The sequence below is a fragment of the Clarias gariepinus genome, chromosome 26 (assembly GCF_024256425.1).
Source record: "Clarias gariepinus isolate MV-2021 ecotype Netherlands chromosome 26, CGAR_prim_01v2, whole genome shotgun sequence".
In the NCBI taxonomy this organism is placed as follows: domain Eukaryota; kingdom Metazoa; phylum Chordata; class Actinopteri; order Siluriformes; family Clariidae; genus Clarias; species Clarias gariepinus.
The window spans coordinates 6,578,334-6,598,213 of NC_071125.1; the positions used below are offsets into that span (position 1 = coordinate 6,578,334).

The 19,880-nt window shown below is 37.1% G+C and overlaps 1 protein-coding gene across 1 annotated transcript; it reads left to right on the top strand.

Moving 5' to 3' along the window:
• Positions 1-791: 791 nt before the first annotated feature.
• On the top strand, positions 792-17,305 carry abcb4 (ATP-binding cassette, sub-family B (MDR/TAP), member 4). Its single transcript, XM_053487560.1, has 25 exons — positions 792-1,263; positions 1,360-1,408; positions 3,020-3,211; positions 3,523-3,694; positions 3,905-4,029; positions 4,998-5,169; positions 5,407-5,520; positions 6,455-6,565; positions 6,654-6,779; positions 6,883-7,086; positions 7,277-7,447; positions 7,692-7,853; positions 7,982-8,149; positions 8,566-8,712; positions 8,792-8,896; positions 9,708-9,785; positions 9,893-9,976; positions 10,576-10,779; positions 10,999-11,099; positions 11,199-11,339; positions 13,563-13,719; positions 13,828-14,025; positions 14,607-14,813; positions 15,022-15,168; positions 15,994-17,305. Exons 1-25 carry the CDS (start codon positions 1,110-1,112, stop codon positions 16,195-16,197), a joined length of 3,693 nt encoding a protein of 1,230 aa, XP_053343535.1. The 5' UTR covers positions 792-1,109; the 3' UTR covers positions 16,198-17,305.
• The last annotated feature ends 2,575 nt before the right edge of the window (positions 17,306-19,880 follow it).

Sequence of the window (19,880 nt, forward strand, 5' to 3'; positions counted from 1 at the left end):
TTTATGTAATCATAGCAGTTACAAACAGTCACTTCCTCACAAGCATCTCTCTCTCTCTCTCTCTTTCTCTCTCTCTAAGGTAGTAAGCAGCAGGTTGTGTACAAACCGGAAAGTGCAAAACACCTCTCTCTGTGTTTCCTCCTTTACAAAGCCTTGGCACTGGAGAGTCCTTCTATGAATGTTACATAACCCCTTATCCTTACAGAAAGCTGGAGCATGATGTTATGATGATTGCTTATTTATGTTAAATAACAACTAACTTTATTGGTTTATTATACGGTTGAGATTATGTACAATGTTCACCTTACAAGTTCCTATGTAGGTTCTGGTGCAGGTTTTAGTATAATAAAGAATCTGTCCTTTGCCTTGGGGACAAAGCATCTGTTGTTTGTAGGGAAAAAAAATTAAGAATTACTTGTGGTATTAGTAAAAAAGCCACAATACTTAAACATCACTGTGATACTTGATGTGTGGTGATGTGTATTGTAGGGGTTGCATTTGTAAAATAAAAAAATATATAAAAATAAAAAAAACTAATAATAAAAATAGAGGAATAAATCTTTTAAAATGTAACGTAAACAGTACAAATATCTCAGAAAAGTGTATTGATGGTGTGTATATAGAAAGCCATAACATTGGCAGGGTAATGTCATTTTTCCCATTCTAATGGAACTTTTGGAGTATTTGAGTGTGATGTTCAGTTTTTCCTACAGTGGGGGAAAAAGGAAAAAAGAAAAACCTGCTGTGGAACCAATGGTGGGACCGTTGGAAATAGTGAGTGGAAATCTTCTAACATGATGATAATCATTAATATTATAATCATGACATTTAATTTACAGACGTGAGCCATGGGAAAGGTGTTACTGTTTTTTTATTTATTTTTATTGACTGATTGAACTGAGAATTGGATATCTACTATAAATTTATCAAGAATAGTCACAGATCACAGCCTGCTTTATAAAAAACACAAGTCAAGATTAAACACTAAGACTCAGTCAGAGTCAACTAATGAAGCCAAAACAGCACTTTTTAGGTCAAAAATTTGCTTTGTATTTGACCAAGTATGTTTTCTAACTTATGCTGTTTATTAGTTTCGCTTTGCTGATAGTATGGACATTCTTCTGATGGTGGTGGGAACCATCATGGCCATGGGCAATGGGGCAGTGCTTCCTGCTATGGTGATTGTATTTGGTGAAATGACGAACAGCTTTGTGGACAGCAGTATTTTAGATAGTCTGCCTCCAAACATGACTTTACCGGAAAGTAAGTAAAGGCAATTTATATACAAGCATTTACTTTAATGATTTATGTGTTCTTGTCATAAGCAATTATCACTTTTATCTTAAATTTTGATCCTAGACTTCACCTGGCAATTTTCTAACAAAACACTTGGAGAACAGATGACGAGGTACAGTAACAGATTTCTCTTTGTGCATCGTTACGCAAGCTGTTTATGCATGAAATGTTTAGTGTTAACTACTGTGTACGTTGATGTAATTTACTTCAGATTTACAATAAACTTTTTATCAATTCTGGAGTTATCATGTTGTTTTCTAAAAATACTTGATCTTCATAGCTCCGAAGAAAACATAGGTTAAGATAATTGATAAAGCTAGTTAAGTCAGGGAATGGCATTTGCAAGTAATTAGCTTAGCAAATAATTACTAATGACATTCCCTGAGTTCACTAGTTATTTAGGAAGGTATGTGTCACCCATCATGGAACCTTGATTGGATTGGACAGTAGCAAAACGAAAAAACAAAACCGAAAACGAAAAAACAAAACCAACAAGAAAAAGAAAATACAACTACAAATCCAGAAACAAAATAATTGATCGGAAAACACAACAACGATTCACACAAACCAGAAAATGTAGGTATAGTTTATGAATGAAATTCTGATCACTGATTGGACGAGACATCTGTAACTCAAGATATACAAGAAGTACAGCAGCCTCATGGCATTTGAATACTTGTTGTTGCTGGTGTCTTGTCCAATCATGGGTAAGAATCAACAAACCGAAAATGGTGGGTGTAGTTTGCAAATTAAATTCTTACTGCTGATTATGTGTGGCAAATGCTATATTCAATTAGCGGTAAGACTTTCATTCACAAAATATACCTACCTTTTCTGGTTTGTAGGATTAGTTGTGGGGTTTTCTGATGTAGTACAGTCAAACCTTTGATTGCTAGCATAATTCGTTCCGGAAGTGGGCTTGTATATCAAAGTAAATTAATTTACTTTCTGCTTTTGTTATTTAGTTTTTGGTTTTGTTATTTTGATTTTTAAATTTGTTGTTTTGCTATCGAAGGCGGCACGGTGGTGTAGCATTGTCGCCTTGCACCTTCAGGGTCCGGGTTTGATTCCTGTCTCTGTGTGCATGGAGTTTGCATGTTCTTCCCATGCTTGGTGGGTTTCCTCTGGGTACTCGGGTTTCCTCCGGGTACTCCGGTTTCCTCCCACATTCCAAAGACATGTAGGTAACGTTAATTGATGTTCCCAAATTGCCCGTAGTGTGTAAATGAGTGTAAGTGTGTGTATGTGTGTGTGCCCTGCGATGGATTGGCACCCTGTCCAGGTGTACCCCGCCTTGTGCCCTAAGTCTCCTGGGATAGGCCCCCCAGGACCCTGAATACAGGATAAGGTGGTATAGAAGATGAGAGTGTTTTATAATCGAATTTGGTGCCCTTCTATTGTGGATGTTGTTGGCTGTGTTTGATGGTTTGTGCTGCATTGAATTTTGTATTTGACTGAACCAGACAGGCTAGCCTTTGATCCCACAGGCATAAAAGAGCCTAGGGTATGCATGATCCTGTAACCACTTTACTGGTATTTAATTGACAATCAATGTTATTGAATTCACCTGGTGGTCTCGTTAATGTTATGGCTAAGTGTTGTGTGTGTATACAGTATATAGAAATGTGGATAGCCAATCATATTGCAGTTTTCAAGATCCTGAATCTGGGTCTTTTATTATCCATATTTAGATTTTTTATTTTATTTAATTTCTCTTGCTCAGGCATGCCATTTACTACAGCATCATGGGAGGTATAGTCCTTTTTGCAGCCTACATGCAAGTGGCCTTCTGGACCCTGGCTGCAGGGCGACAAGTGAAGAGGATCAGAAAGATGTTCTTTCACTCCATCCTTAAACAGGACATCGGTTGGTTTGATGTTAACGAGACAGGACAGCTCAATACACGACTTGCAGAGTAAGAGAGAAAAAACATAACATTTTGCATCAATATTTAAATCTTTTCTATAAATCTGTTCTATATTTAAGTGGGAGTGAAAATGGGAATGTTAGAACAATTCAGAATCAGTGCAAAGATCTTAATTAAGGATATACAGTATATTTTTAAGAATTTATACTTTCACATGATTCTGAAAGCACAAAGTGGATTACGTTGCCAGGTAATTAGTTAGAATCATGTAAAGGTCTAAATACTTAAAAATATATACAATTTTAATTTAAACAGATTTGTTTTACAAGTATATATATTACACTCTCTTCTCTCTTCAGTGACATCTTTAAGATAAACGAGGGCATTGCAGACAAGCTGGGCACATTAATTCAGTCCTTATCCACCTTTTTAGCGGGCTTCATCATTGGCTTTATCCATGGCTGGAAGCTCACCCTTGTCATCATCTCCATAAGTCCCCTGCTAGGAATCTCAGCTGCTATCATTACCAAGGTGAGAGAATGTAACCAGAAACAAGAGAGGAGACAACAAGAGTATCATTTACTGTTGTATGTGTAAGTATGGGGAGGTAAAAATCAGGAAGAACACATCAAATGTAAACTGTAGTGAGGGTCTTCATACATTTTTCTAACCACCAAAAATATTTATCAGTCAGTTAAGAGCTAACATACTAAGGTTTAGGTTTGTCTGTTTCCTGTTTAGGTAATGACATCATTCACCTCGAGGGAGCAGACCGCATATGCGAAAGCCGGAGCTGTAGCTGAAGAGGTGCTTTCTGCCGTCAGAACTGTCTTTGCCTTTGGAGGGCAAAGGAAGGAATTAAAAAGGTTTGTTTGTTTAATGTTTGTGCACAAACTTTAGTGTTAGGTTCATCTGTCTGTTGCCTAAAAATTAATTTCATAGATGCCTAATGTATGGCTTTCCATACTAGTTGTGCTTACATACAAGTATATCTACAAACAGGTGTGTCTCACAAAATATTAAAGCAATATAAATGCAACAAAGTGTTAACAGCATAGCTGTTGTTGTTGAAAATTTATTTCAACAACAACATTAAAACGAAAAATTAATTTCATCCTGACTGTACTTGCATAACCGAGGAAAAAAATCCATGGCTAACGCTTTTGAATAAAAGGGCGCCGTGGCTTTGCTTTGAAGATAGGGATTGTCAATCTTTAAGTTGCACGTACTGTATGTCCGGGAGCCATTCTTTTTTTTTTTCTATTTTGTGCAAGATTTAGTGAAGACATAGCACCATGGGTCCCAATAATGTTAGCAAGGATGACAGCAATAAGAAAAGGGAGCCACTTTTAGTTTTGTTTTTAAAGCAGTTGGTGCAGTTACAATAAGTGAGGTTTAATGCCTTAATGTTTTAATAGTTTTTATATGCAAAAATGTGATTATAGTGTTAAAAATTGTTAATACTAGTAATATTTTTGGGTGACTGCAACAGATTGTCTGCATTTAAATTATTTTCTATGGGAAAATGTTTCACACTCTCCTCCAGAATGGGTATTCCGAGGTACCAGTGTAATCAGAATGTTCCATATAGGAAGATTTGCAAAAAAGTAAATTTTTTGAAATTCATAGGTTCATGTGTGAAAGCATATAACGAGTCTGTCATATACAGTAGATCCAATTTAATGTACATAGATGTTGAACTCTTTAATAGGTATGTTGTAAAGATACATGGGGAAAGTACTGTATGTTGCTTGATTCCATCTATAAATGCTATAGAAGCTTCCTAATCATCTTTGTGTTACCAGTTATTTGACCAATTCTGACTTCCTAACAGGTATGAGAAAAACCTGGAAGACGCCAAGAACGTTGGCATAAGAAAAGCCATTACAGTAAACATCGCTGTGGGTTTCACATACTTTATGATCTACATGTCCTACGCTCTGTCCTTCTGGTATGGTAGCACATTGATTTTTGCTGGAGAGTACGACATTGGAACTCTTCTTACAGTGAGTATAAGTTATATATATTTAGTGGGTCACCTAAATGTTACATCCATGAATCAAGAAAGGATATTTAGACAGTGTTCGTCCTTATGACAAAATGATACTTTTTTTTTTAACAGAAGTAAATTGGCGTACAGACGGCATACATAAAGTGTAGAGTATTACAGTATGCGAAATTGTTAATTCAGCTATAACCATGTCAAGAAGCAGAAAAAGCCACATTTTCTGTTCCCCATTTAGGTTTTTTTTGCTGTTGTCATTGGAGCATTTGGCCTTGGCCAGACCTCTCCTAACATTCAGGCATTCTCTAGTGCACGAGGGGCTGCTCACAAGGTTTTTAACATCATTGATCATGTGAGTAATACCTCCTACTGCTTTCTCATGAAGATACACAGTAAGACATTGCATAAGTGACAGTACCACAAATTCAGAACCACTTCTAGATATCCTTTACACTAAAAAGCTAGCTGTAATATATTAAAATCAATTAGATTTTAATCGATTTTGAACAGTCAGAGCAACTTCTAAGGGTTGTGCACAAAGTTGGGATATTTTATTTATAGTTAATTTGTCTTCTTTCATTTAGGTTTTTATTTCAGCCCTAAAGCAGTAGCATGTCATTAATATCTAATTTTTATTTTTATTTAAAATTTTTTAGTTTGGGCCAAAGAGCATAAACTAATGCATTTTTAATATTGGAAGTTAACGATTAATCTGTGATAGGGCCAAAGTACAGAAACAGGAAGGCTTTTACAGCAAGTACAGGGGAAGTTGGAAGACCACTTACTATATAAAATATTATAGCATAGAGAACTGGAGAACATCTTGCCTGGAATTCTCACTTCCTGTCTCTTGTTTCTTCCCAGTACGGAAAGAAGAGGTCAGGGTGTGGGATTAGTGCACACTCTAACATCCTTACAGATTTACACACATTCTATTTCATGGCCAATTGTTCAGTTATAATAAACATTCAGGAGTGCAAACAGGGGCTTTGAGGAACAAAGAAAAATTGTGAGAAACACCTGAGTTTATCCAAATAAAATTAAAAAAACTTGCGGCTCGAGCTTCCTGCCATTGTTTCTGTGGCAGCATGAACTCAAGACCAGAGCTGGTCTCCTGCTGGGTTCTGAACAACTCTCAGTCCAAACAATCTTCTATTAGACATGTTTTTGGTCTGGGGATAAAAATATATTATATAAAATTTATTCATTAATTATATTAATAATATTTTTTGTCTGTTTTTCTTTTCATTTTGGGAAATCAAGTACTCCATGTATTTTGTCCACAGAAACCCAGCATTGACAGTTTCTCAGATGAAGGCTACAAACCCGACATGGTCAAAGGAAACATTGAGTTCAAAGACATTCACTTTAGCTACCCCTCGCGGCAGGATGTGAAAGTATGTACAAGCTTTAGCTTAGACACACTGGCAGTCTGTGATATTAAAAGAGAATTTTTACAGCGTTCATTTCTCGTTGTGTTTATAGGTTCTAAATGGGATGAATCTAAAGATCAGCAGTGGACAGACTATCGCTCTTGTAGGTAGCAGTGGTTGTGGTAAAAGTACAACAGTCCAACTGATTCAGCGTTTCTATGACCCCCAAGAAGGAGCAGTAAGTGTGAACAGAGTAAAGATAGTGTAAATGTACTGTAAAAAAGACAGTGGTCAAAATACAAGTAGACACATTTTTAACCATACCCACTCCCGTTCTCCAGGTGAGTATAGATGGCCATGACATTCGCACTCTGAATGTGCGCTATCTGAGAGAGATGATTGGCGTTGTGAGTCAGGAGCCCGTGCTTTTTGCCACCACAATTGCAGAGAATATTCGATATGGACGTGAGGACGTGACGCAGGAGGAGATAGAGCAGGCTACACGTGAGGCCAACGCATATGATTTCATCATGAAACTTCCTGATGTAAGACCTTCTGAGAATATTCACTTGTTAAAAAAGAGCAGAAGAAAAGATTCTGTTTAATAATAAACTAATTATGAAAGCTAAAAAAAAAAAAACAAGTGGCTTCGTTTTTTATTGTCTGCCAGTGAACAAATGACATTAAGCTTTATTCATGTACTGTATGTGCACACTAATGAAGCACCTTTTTCAGAAATTTGAGACTCTGGTTGGAGACAGAGGCACTCAGATGAGTGGAGGACAGAAACAGAGAATTGCCATAGCCCGAGCTCTTGTGCGCAATCCCAAGATCCTCCTGTTGGATGAGGCAACCTCAGCATTAGACACAGAAAGTGAGGCGATTGTACAAGCAGCTCTGGATAAGGTATACATATTAAATAATACCAGTGAGGCGGATCGGGATCTAAAAGTTATTCCGTACAAAATGTACAGGCAGGCACTCATTCGGAATACATTCTGAATATTTTAATAAGTTTTAATTGCCCTTAATTTATCCATTTTATCAGAAGTTATACTTTATTTTACTAGCATTTACTACATGACTAATATGTGATAACCAAGGTGAAGTATACTTGGATTGAAAAGCTTTGTACATGGGTATGATGTAGGTGAGACTTGGCAGAACGACCATCATAGTGGCCCATCGTTTGTCCACTATCCGCAATGCTGACATAATCGCTGGATTCCAGAACGGGAATATTGTAGAGCTCGGCACACACGATGAACTGATGGAGAAAAAGGGAGTGTACCAAACACTGGTCTCTATGCAGGTAAGCTGATCCCTGACAGTTTAAGACAGAATGATTATAAGAGTGACTCGTTTCATATACAGTTAACTTTAAAGTATATATTTTACATGGATTATCATGTCCAAACCTAAAATAATTTCGTCTTTCAGACATTTCAAAGCACAGAAGCCACAGAGTCAAGTGCAGAGGAGGCAGGGCTGGATGAGAAGAGCCCCTCTGCCACATCTATTACAGAGCGCACACTCTACAGGCAGAAATCCAAGAGTTTCACTTCCTCAGAGAAAGGCCAGGAGGATGTACACAGAGATTCTGTGCAGGTAAGACACACACAGCAATGCACATTTTAAGACTGACCTACTGTAAAAGCATAACTTAAATGACACAAAAAAATTAGCAGTGGTCCAGTTCTTTTCCACCTTAGCCCAGGTAAGATGCTTTTGAGGTAGTCTCAGGTTGGATCACGAGTGCCTCGATACTAGAAATGAAATAGTTGTAACAAAAACATCTGTGCGTGGTGTCTCTTGTGATGCACTGCCTCATGCCTCATACTGTAACTGTTGCTTGAGCACCTTTTCCCTACCACAATTTTTCCTTTGAGTCAACTTTCAATGAATATGCTGTCAAATAACACATTCTGTGAATAATTGTTTTCTGGACAAGTGTTTTTTAGATGTTGAAAATATTGATACTATTATTATAAAAGCATTTCACATTTTTTTCCCTCTCTCTGTAGGAGGAAAAGGTCCCAGAAGTGTCATTCTTCAAAGTACTGAGTCTGAACAAGAAAGAATGGCCCTACATGGTGGTGGGGATTTTCTGTGCGATCATTAATGGAGGCCTGCAGCCTGCTTTTGCTATCATCTTTTCCAAAATTGTTGCTGTAAGAGAATCGTTATTAATACAAAAGATGACTAAAAAGCAAAGTGGATTCCATATCATCTCTCCCGTTTTGATTTAAGGTGTTTGCTGAGACAAATCCAGACGTTAAAAGGGAAAAGGCGAATCTCTTCTCATTGCTGTTTGCCGTCATTGGGGTGATTTCCTTCATCGCACTTTTCTTACAGGTATGAGAGTATAAGCGCATCCCACCCTAAAAAAAAAAAAAAAAAAACATACCATATCCCTGTTTTGACCAAAAGTTAATTGTAAAGAGTTTATCTTTAATTTTATTACTTGATCACATTCACTAAAATTCCTGACGTAGCTTCAGGTCATTCATTTACAGATGTACTTCTCTGAGTAAGTCAAGAGAACAATGTGAAATAAAAAGTACATCGACCTTTCTTCTATTGATGAATTATTGATTTACCCAGAATTATCTACTATGACAATAAATACGTGTGTCAAAGGTAGCAAATATTAAATACAATGCCTGGGCATAAAGGTTGCCAATTCAAAAGGTGTAACCGGAAAGACCACAGCTCTGTTTAATTGTGAAAGTAAGAGCGTTTCCACACACGCAGTGTGATGAAAACTCACAGGACTGGGACTGAACAGCTGTGATTTTGGGCTCGCTTCAGTTGGTCAAGTCAAGGCTCAGCAATAAAATGAAAATGAAATCAGCTGATGACCTGAATGTATTGAATAACCAGGTTAATGGATTAATGGATTTTTTTTTTCCTGCTTGATAGCATGCACGTATTTCATAACTCTAATTGTGAAAAAGTGGTTCTGGAAGCATTAATAGTTTTCTTATCTTCATATACATTTATAAAATATTTAAATTTAAGTATAAAAATCAGTTGGTAAGGCTGACCGCTGCACTTTAAAAGTTAAAAATGATTTGTACAATCTAATTTTTTTTATATTTTTACTGTAGTCTGTATTTTTTTTTTTGCAGTCCACTTGTAAATATATTCAAATTCTTTCTCTTAGGGTTTCTGCTTTGGTAAAGCTGGTGAGATACTGACCATGAGACTGAGGTACCGAGCTTTCAAATCCATGATGAGACAGGTGAGAGTCAAAACAATAGTTTCAGTATATACAGTATATCTCCCAAATCATGGTCATATCCAGAGTAGGTAGAAGGATTGAACTCATCTTTGTGTTGTCTGTTTTAGGACTTAGGTTGGTATGATGATCCTAAAAATAGTGTCGGAGCACTGACCACCAGACTGGCCACAGACACTGCTCAAGTGCAGGGCGTGAGTTTTTATCCCTTCTTTATAATTTATATCCAGTCTTCTAGATTAAAGTTCTGAGGCAGGTTGTATGAGTCATTAACAATCAGTCATTCAGTGCAGGTTCTCTACATGTCAACCGTGCTTAAACTGTTATATCCAAATCTTACAGATCAAGAATTCTGAAGTTGAGGTACTGAAGACTGTGTACTGTACCTGTTTAGTGCTTTCTATATTTAGTTTTATTTAGATTTAAATCCATACATTTTCCTTGCTATTTCTTCTGTTTAGAAAGCAGAGCTGTAAAAAAACAGAGTAACTGTAGCATTAATATTCAGTTTTCATCCCTACATTAATATGCTACCATATCAGCTAATCCTTCTCAATAATGAAAGAAGGAAGTGCACATTTTATATGGAAAAAAAAACGAAAATGAAGAAAAACAACTCCAGAGATAATACTCACTTACTAGGGCCATTTCTGCAGGTTTATTAACCTGATTGATTAAAACATGAGCTTACCAACACCAATACACGATTGAGCATATCTTCTTCTCCTTGCTTTAAAGGAAATAAGAAAAGTGCTAAAACCGATATGGATCTATTGTGAATGTTCTTTGGCAGGCAACAGGGTTAAGACTGGCTACATTGGCTCAGAATGTGGCCAACCTTGGTACTGCGATCATCATCTCGTTTGTGTACGGCTGGCAGCTCACCCTCCTCATCCTCTCCATCGTGCCCGTTATGGCTGTAGCAGGGGCTATCCAGATGAAGTTGTTAGGAGGCCATGCAGTAAAGGACAAGAAGGAGTTAGAGCAGGCTGGAAAGGTACTGTAATGTTCTAGAAAAGTAAACAAATAAAATATATTATTAATGTTCTTGCTATTAAAAGAATCCCACCTTTGGTAAGTTTGCAGTTTTGATTATAGTTTTCCACAGTATATTTAACAATGTTAGGTTTTGTGATAATTGGAATAAAACCAATACAGAACTGTTTCATTTTGCACATTTTTTTTACGAAGACACGCCATCTTTCCTTTTTCTCAGATTGCTACAGAAGCCATAGAGAATATCCGCACAGTTGTATCACTGACCAGAGAGAGTAAATTTGAGAGCCTTTTTCAGCAGAATCTGATTGTACCGTACAAGTCAGTTCATCTTTTTATGCTTAATCAAAAAGTTTTATAGCTAAAAACAAAAAAAATACGATTTTGGTGAATGTGTGATTATTATTTTTTTTTTTTCAGGAATGCCAAAAAGAAAGCACATATCTTTGGTTTCACATTCTCTTTCTCCCAAGCCATGATCTACTTTGCCTATGCAGGCTGCTTCAAGTTTGGTTCATGGCTCATTGAGCAGAAACTTATGACGTTTGAGGGGGTTTTTCTGTGAGTGATTTAGATTTATTGAGACAATTTTATCAGTAAAATAATATTAATTTCACCTGATAAGTTTTATCAGCTGATACAGTGGCTTGCATACAGTAAGTATTCACATCTCTTGAACACTTCTCAAATTTGTAGTAATCCAACTTGGATCTGTAATGGACTAAACCAGGATTATATATCATAAAACTCCAAAAAAAAAAAAAAAAAATCCACATAGATTTTTTTAATGAATAAATGTAGTGATTGCATAAGGATTTTACTCTGGTGTTGAACTACAATTGTCAGAACTATTAGATGTGATAAAATGGCCAAAATTATGGGCACCTATTTACACATCCATACTGGAATGTGCTTCTTGCCCCATCTACCCTTTAATTGCTGCTGTAACAGTTAGTTTTACACTACCAGGCACATACAGGCACACATATTCACATATGTGTACAAATAAACATACTAGAAGTTTATTGTATGGATGGTAGTACACAGTAAAGATTGTGGAGGACAAAGGTTGCTGGTTCCCAGGGTAGCAGTTAATCATTAAAAAAAAACTGAGAAGCATGTCTACTAAGGCAAAAGTCATTGTCTGCAATACTTTTTTTATTGTGTTTTTTATTGATTTATTTATTTTTAGTAGACTGAAAAACAGTCACCCAAAATATAAAACAAAATAGAAACCTTAAAATGTAATTATGTGTTACAAAACGTGTTATATTTGATGAGTTTACAGTATATACAGAGACTGTATGTTCTCTAATCTTACAATGTTTGAGGAGTGGCAATGTGGGAAAGCGAATTATGTTCGGACATGCAGTATAAAACACTTGACAGTAGGGCTGGGCGATAAAACGATAGCGATATGTATCGCGATAGACATGTGATCGATATCAATAAAAAATGTGTTTGATAAAACGTTAATATTATAATAATGATAATTTTTATTCTTTGTCGGAAGAAAACAGAGGTCGCGAAGCTAGTTTGGTTGCTGTCATGAGATTCAGGAAGTATAAAAGGAGACAAGATGGCGCTGATGGGAAAGACAAACGAGTCGATGCATGTCCTTTCTTTTATTTACTGCATTGTCAGGCGATATTACAAACTTCCGTTTGGAATCCGTACTTAAATCAAACCAAAAACTACTAAAAGAAAACAGGTTCAGGCTCTATATTTCAGCTCATCTCATATTTCCGCTTTCACGCACATTTGACTGCATTACCCACAAAGCATTGCCTGCACTGGACTACACTCCCGTAAACAGCTGCCGTAAAATCAACTTCTCTCCTGCAACAGCGGGTATAATTGTGTAAACTCTTGCTTTCGGCGTGAGAGAGTTCTTACAATGACTCGCGTGGTTATCCTGCCTGTTCGTGCTATTTCCGCGTTTGGATTTACCGTCACGCTACAAGGGCTAACTGCTAGTATTCTGGTCAGCTTCCGGTTGCCCGTGACAGTTGCATTAACAAAGGCACGCGCTCTCTGGTAACCCAGCAACGTAGGGAGTGATACACTAACGTCAATCATGTAACATTATCACGTTTGGTTGCGCCATGTCGTTGTCTCATGCTGGTCTGCTGGATTCCTCTTCAAAAGCAGAAAATGCACTTATTTTATTACACTTTATTAAGCACTTTTTACATTTTCGTTCATTTTGCACTGTAAATGTTAAGAGATAATTGTTAAGTGTTCATTGTGACTTTAGACTTATGTTTACATTTTAATTATTTGAGTTTTTCATGGTTATTGACATTTCTGTCTTACTAACTGAGGGGACTATGATCAGAGGAAGGTTAAGTTTAAAATAAAAATGTTTAAATGTAATATATTTTTCTCCTGGTCCTTATTTTAAATGGGTCATAAAAATATCAATAATTATCGATATAGACCGATATGAAACACTGATATCGTGATACAGTTTTCAGCCATATCGCCCAGCCCTACTTGACAGTTTGAAAGCAGTAGCTTAAAGTGTACAGCCTATAGTACAAAAACACAGCCTACAGTACCGACATAAGCAACATCTGTCAAGCAAAAAAATTCTTTCCTTCAACTTATTTTACAGAAAACTTTCAAATCAAACACAATTTTACATCATCTTGTTAATGCCAGACTTTTTATTTACCCCAGAGATTTTTGCTATAACAACAATGTTTGAAGTAGTGTGTATCTAATTAAATATTCCTTGTGATTCCAGTAAATACATTCACCTTAATCTGTGTTTATTTTTAGTGTAATCTCAGCTATAATATATGGAGCCATGGCAATGGGAGAAGCCAACTCCTTTACTCCAAACTACGCCAAGGCTAAGATGTCAGCTTCTCACACCCTGATGCTCATCAATCGAGTGCCGGATATCGACAACTGCTCAGAGGAGGGAGAAAAGCCGGTGCAGTGCTCTTTTCTTTTGTTTAATTTTCAGTGTAATAGAATTCGGTTTATGAGCATACAGTATATGAAAGCCTACCTTTAGACTAATGCTGCCGTATTTGTACAGGATCACTTTGATGGCAACGTGCGCTTTCGGGATGTGAAATTTAGGTACCCATCACGACCCGACGTGCCTGTACTGCAGGGCCTGCGTCTCCGGGTGAAGAAAGGTCAAACGCTCGCTCTGGTGGGCAGCAGCGGATGTGGCAAGAGCACCACTATTCAGCTGTTGGAGAGATTTTATGATGCATTTGAAGGCACAGTGGTGAGACACACACACACACAGATGCACGCACACACGCATACCAACACTATCAGTGTATTTAACTTAACCACTATGTACACACATTGGACATTTAGTCAGGTAAAAAACACAAACAAGGACTACTAATAGGTGTACTATTCTGTAGCCTGTCTTTTGCTGTGCACAGACCTCTTTGCTTCATCTGTTATTTTAAAATAACAGGCACTAAACCATCACTTCTCAGGTATTATTTAATTGGTCTATGATTTTTAGCACAGTGATCATCTTGTCAGTCATTCTAACTACATGGAGTGCTGACTCTATGGATCATAATTCCTGATTTCAATAAGGGGCTGTCTGTACTCTTCAGCTCATAAAATACCATTTAGAGTCCTTTGTTTATTTAGACAAATTGCACAATAAACCAATAAATCCATATCCAGGAGGGGTACATTTAAGACTGCCACCTGCAGGTTAGCAAGAGCAGTGTGTCGGTTTTTCTTCACTAAACAGAACACAAAAGTTCTTTTGCTGTTTTTCCCTCTGTGGTGTGTTTGATGTTTTAGTAATGTTGATAATATTATCTTTGTTTTTATTGGCAGATGCTAGATGATTGCAACGTCAAACAGCTGAACATCCACTGGCTGCGCTCTCAGATAGGTATTGTATCCCAAGAGCCCGTGCTATTTGATTGCAGCTTGGCCGAAAACATCGCATATGGAGATAACAGCAGGCAGGCCACTCAGGAGGAGATCGAACAAGCTGCCAAGGCGGCCAATATACACTCTTTTATAGAGGGGCTCCCTCAGGTATACATGACACACATGATTTTTTTTTTTCATTATAGCCAGCACTAATTATTTAAAAATATTTCATGCTGTAATTTTTACATTTAGTAAAAGAATTCATTTATACAAAGAAAACTGATTGAAGGTTTTGGCACATTTAAATTATGCGTGATATAAGTATGATAATTGAGTATCATGTTTTGTGTTGATCTGATATTTTATCTTTCAGAAATATCAGACCCAGGCAGGTGATAAAGGCACACAGCTGTCAGGTGGACAGAAGCAGCGTATCGCCATTGCTAGAGCCATCCTGCGCAACCCCAAACTGCTGCTACTGGACGAAGCCACATCGGCTCTTGACACAGAAAGTGAAATGGTACTGAGCCGTAATGCTTAACTTTTTATAGTCGATCTAATCAATCAAATTTTAGGTGTATGATACAAAACAATAAATAATGCCACAGAGCAGCTTTACTGAAACCCAGGTGTGGATTTCGATCCATAATGAACTAACTAGTGGTGACAGTGTGAGAAAAACTCTCTGAGGTGTCATTAGGGGGAAACCATTACAGCAAGCAGACTCCAAAGGGAACCAGTCTGTGTGACATGGGAATAGTGAGATTATAGATCAGGAACAGGTCTAGAAGAGTCTAGATCTAGATTAGAGATCTAGAACAGGTGTAGAAGAGCAAAGACAAGGTGTATTAAGTGTGTAGAAGTACTTTGTTCAGTATAAGGATGCTTTGATCAGGAGTCCAGGACAATCATAATAATACACATTTAGAAAAAAAAAAAAAAAAATGACCATTTTTAGTAAACTTAAAAATAGTAAACATTGTGATCAGAATTCAGTGTTTGCATGTGTAAGAAAGGCAGTGCAATAACTCCTTTAAGAGAAAAGATTTGTAGAGTACAGTTTTAAAATTTAGTAAAATTAAATAATAAAAAATAAAATTTTAATAAAATATATCTTAATAGAAAAAAAAGCAGCATGACTAATTTACCTAGACGTTGCAAATGCTTGTCAATGCATAGTCTCGAAAGATAAATCAAGCCCCGTGTGTGTGAATATTGTGTAATTATTAACAGCGTGGTTCTTGAGAATGGAAAATATGAAAACTTAAAATCATAGCAGCAGTAACTTGGTGCTTATGCAGATATTTAAAAGCATGAGAATAACTGATTTTCTCTGTTGGTGCAGATCGTACAGGAGGCCTTGGATAAGGCACGTGAGGGTCGTACGTGCATCATAGTGGCTCACCGGTTGTCCACCATCCAGAACGCGGACGTCATCGCCGTGTTTCAGAACGGCGTGGTGGTGGAGGAGGGCACACACAAACAGCTCCTCAGCCAGCAGGGGGTTTACTATACTCTCATCAATTCACAAATGGGTTACAGCAAATAGGCAAGTACGCGAGAAGAAGCCAGGAAGGTTTAAACAAAACAGAAATTTCACTTTTCTACCAAAAAAAAGGAATGGTGCTGATCATAGACTGTATATAGATGAGGTTGTAAGTTACAGATGCCTGTGTGACATCATGGTTTTAAGGTTTAAAAGATGTAGTAGATTTATTAAAAGAAAAACCATGGTTGTAGTAAGAAAAGTGGCAGCAGCAGAAAATGCACTACTGAAGACTTTCATACTTCTGTCCACTGGAAATGTAATCATTTTACACTGTTAGTTGTATTATGGCTTATTATAAATGTGTACACTGATTATAAAGTTGAACTGGAGCAATGAAATAATTAAATGAACTAACAACATTGATTAAAATACCATTTTAGCCACGCACTTCCAATCATACTAACCGGGACAGATATGGAGTCTGATTTGCCTACTTTCATTGCCTACTTTGTGTTTGCCAATTTTAAATGTATTTAATTATAACTAATATATTTATTAAATGAATAAAGCACTATAAAGAAATCTCTCAAAAGAAAAAAAAAATAAGGCCTAGCACTTACAGTTGAGGCCAAAGATATTAAGGCAACATATGACATGAAGTCATTCTTCCTGAGCACAAAACAGGTGATGTCACTTGTTTGAGCCAATCTGGCTAAAGATTTCTGCTAATTGGAATTTATTTGATTTAGTTAGTGGATGTACAATGTGGCAAATTACTTTTTAATGCCAGGGCATCCACCCCTATACAAATCTGGCTAAACCCTCACTGTCCTGTTCTTTTTAACTCTGGAGCCATCAGGTGTAAAGGACTTCATACTAAATATTGATTGTTGTATAGCAATTTCATTGCATAAAATAACAAATTACCCTTATTATTGACTGTCCTTATTTAAAAAATTTGAAAAACTCATTGTCAGAATATTGAATTTTACTTGTCTTAATACTTTTGGTCACCACTGTAGCAAACTTAAAGTGCTGAATGATTATAAGTTCTGAGATGGCACTGTATTGTGTTCTGCTAGAGCACAAATGTTTTTATACTGTTTCTATACCTTCCTTTTTTTGGGGGTGGGGAGAGGGGAATAAAGTTTATTTAGACCTAAAATGACTTGAATTTTGTTAAAAACAATTTTTTCTTAATATACAGTACCTGGAAAAAAAAGATTGACCGTGATCAGAAATCACTTTAACATTATGTTAACGTAAGCACTTTCCCTCTGGGATTATTAAAGTTCTTTGAATCGTGAATGTTTAACCTGTGTTTAATAGTGCAAGCAGGAGCTTCTCCAAAAAGTCATAAATTTATACAACTCTGGACATAAATAAATGTTGTGATGTTGCATATGGTTGTTGAAACAATGCCATGTTGAATCTGTGTTATCAGTCATTGCAGAATGTAAACAAAATGTCCTGCTGGACATAAAAAAAACTAAGTAGAGATAAATTAATTAATTGGCTAATCTGAAGAAAAGACCCACAATTGAACAAGAAGCTATTAAATTAATCTCTTAACTATCATAGAGCAAGGTTAAACTAAACTGTCTTACTGCATTTTGTGCTTATAAAAACAAAAGAAAGAAAACTATAGATGGCCTCTTTAAAAAGCATTAATCATTTTTGGATTCATTTGTTGGCTTTGGGTCTTGATACAGTATCAGTTGGCTTTTTTACAGGCAAACATTTCAAACTATTCACTAACAGTTGACAAGTTTCCTCATTCTCATAGCAATCCATATACAGTTAAACCTCAGATTGCGAGTATAATTCGTTTCTGAAGCATACTTGTATATCAAAGCACTCATATATCAAAGTAAATCTCCCCATTAGAAATACTGGAAACTCAGATAATTAATTCCAAAATCCCAAAATATTCATATAAAAATAATTAATACAAAATATAAGGTAAAAATAAAACAAATCAACCTGCACTTTACCTTTGAAAAAGATTGTGATTAAAGTAAGACAAGAGAGAAGAGGACAGGGGCCTACTGTGTAAGTAAACTTTCTCGCACAAACATGAGTTGCATTCCAATTAGCCTGTATACTTCACAGGGTGCTCATCCATGTTATGTCACGCTCTCAGCGCTCCGCGCTGATCAAAGACCGTGTCATTTATTTGACATTTCCTTTCCCACGCTGTCAGGCTCTCATCACGTGGTCATGCTTTCCCACGCTGTCATCGCCCCTTCCGGACCGACACACCGGTTTCCCATCTGGCGCTGATTTCACCCAGCTTATAAGGAAGCGCAGCGCGCTGCCTCGCCGCTGGATTATTGTGTGTTGTTTCGCCGCAGTTTTCTTGCGTTTTTGTTTATGTAGTTTCACGTTGCCAACCTCGCCTGTCTTTTCGATTTCGCCTTTTGTCTCACGATTCTGATTTTGTACTGCTCTTGGATTTAACGGCTTCGGACTTTCACTTTCGTTTCTCGACTACGGCTTAGTCTCACGTCTCGGCATCGACGCTACGCTGACGGATTTCACGGCTCAGACCCACGCTCGCTCTCTCTCGACCACGGCTTGTCCTCACGTTTTGGCATTGACGCTACGCTGACGGATTTCACGGCTCAGACCCAAGCTCACGCTCTCCCGACTACGGCACACCGCCACGCCCCTGCATTTACTCCGCGCATACGGATTTCACGGCCCCGAGCGCGCGCACCTGCTGACTCAGTCACGCACCGACAGTGTTCGACCAGAGCTACTCGCGTGCTGCTCCTGCACCTGCTTCTGGATCCATCCACCAAGCCAGCATTCCTGACATGTTAAGTGTGATTTCAAACCGCAGGGAACGTATATGTTTAATTTAAAGGGAACTGCAAACAGTGGTAGGGAACAAGTGAACACCAAGGCTTCACCGAAAAATGGAATGAAAAATTTCCCATAAGTCATTGCGTCTCGCTGGAGCTGAAAAAAATTAAGCTCCAAAAAGGATTTATATATTTATTATGATCATTTATTATCGAGGACGACATCATATTGAAACGACACAATAATTGAATTTTTTATTTAATTAAGAAATCCTTAGTTATTATATAGGCTAGTAATCAGTAAAAATAAATAAATCTCTGTACATCTTTAATTGAATATTATTATTTATAAATAAATTATTTACAAGTTATAAACGTTTCAATAGTATAATTTATAATGGTATCGGTTTTTGTTTCAATAAATATTCAATATTTAATGACTGTAGTGTGAAATTTCCACAGCAGAAGTGACAGGTATCCGAGGTTCTTATGTTACCATGGTAACAAACAGAGGATGTGACATCTGCGATAGTGACTACGCAGGGTGTTCCGAATGGGTGGAGTTTTGTTGAGGTAGGTTTCCTTCATCGACATTTCCTGCAAACGGAGCAAGGAGTAGGGAGCACCCTGTGAAGTACACTTCATGGGATGGAACGCAGCGTGTGCACTTCATGGGATGCGCACATGCTAACGGAATCACTGCTCTGCCAGTAATAAGAATTGAGTTCTGGGAGCGAGAATCTAATTTGCTCTTTAAGCCCTGTCCAAAAATAAGGATAAATAGAAGGGAATGTTTTTTATATGTTCTTTATGTGTTATTATAGAGTGCAGACCCATCTGAATGTCAAAAAATGACCACAAATTACTTTGACTGAAACTGATTTATGAAGAATAAAAATATATCTGGGAACTATTCAAAAACAAATCAGACACGTC

Excerpts from the sequence above, each read along its gene's own strand:
- abcb4 (XM_053487560.1), top strand. The coding sequence starts at position 1,110 with ATGGACATTCTTCTGATGGTGGTGGGAACCATCATGGCCATGGGCAAT. Across the intron at positions 13,720-13,827 it reads CAGAGGAGGGAGAAAAGCCG|GATCACTTTGATGGCAACGT; the intron begins GTGCAGTGCTCT and ends GTATTTGTACAG. Across the intron at positions 14,026-14,606 it reads ATGCATTTGAAGGCACAGTG|ATGCTAGATGATTGCAACGT; the intron begins GTGAGACACACA and ends TTTTATTGGCAG.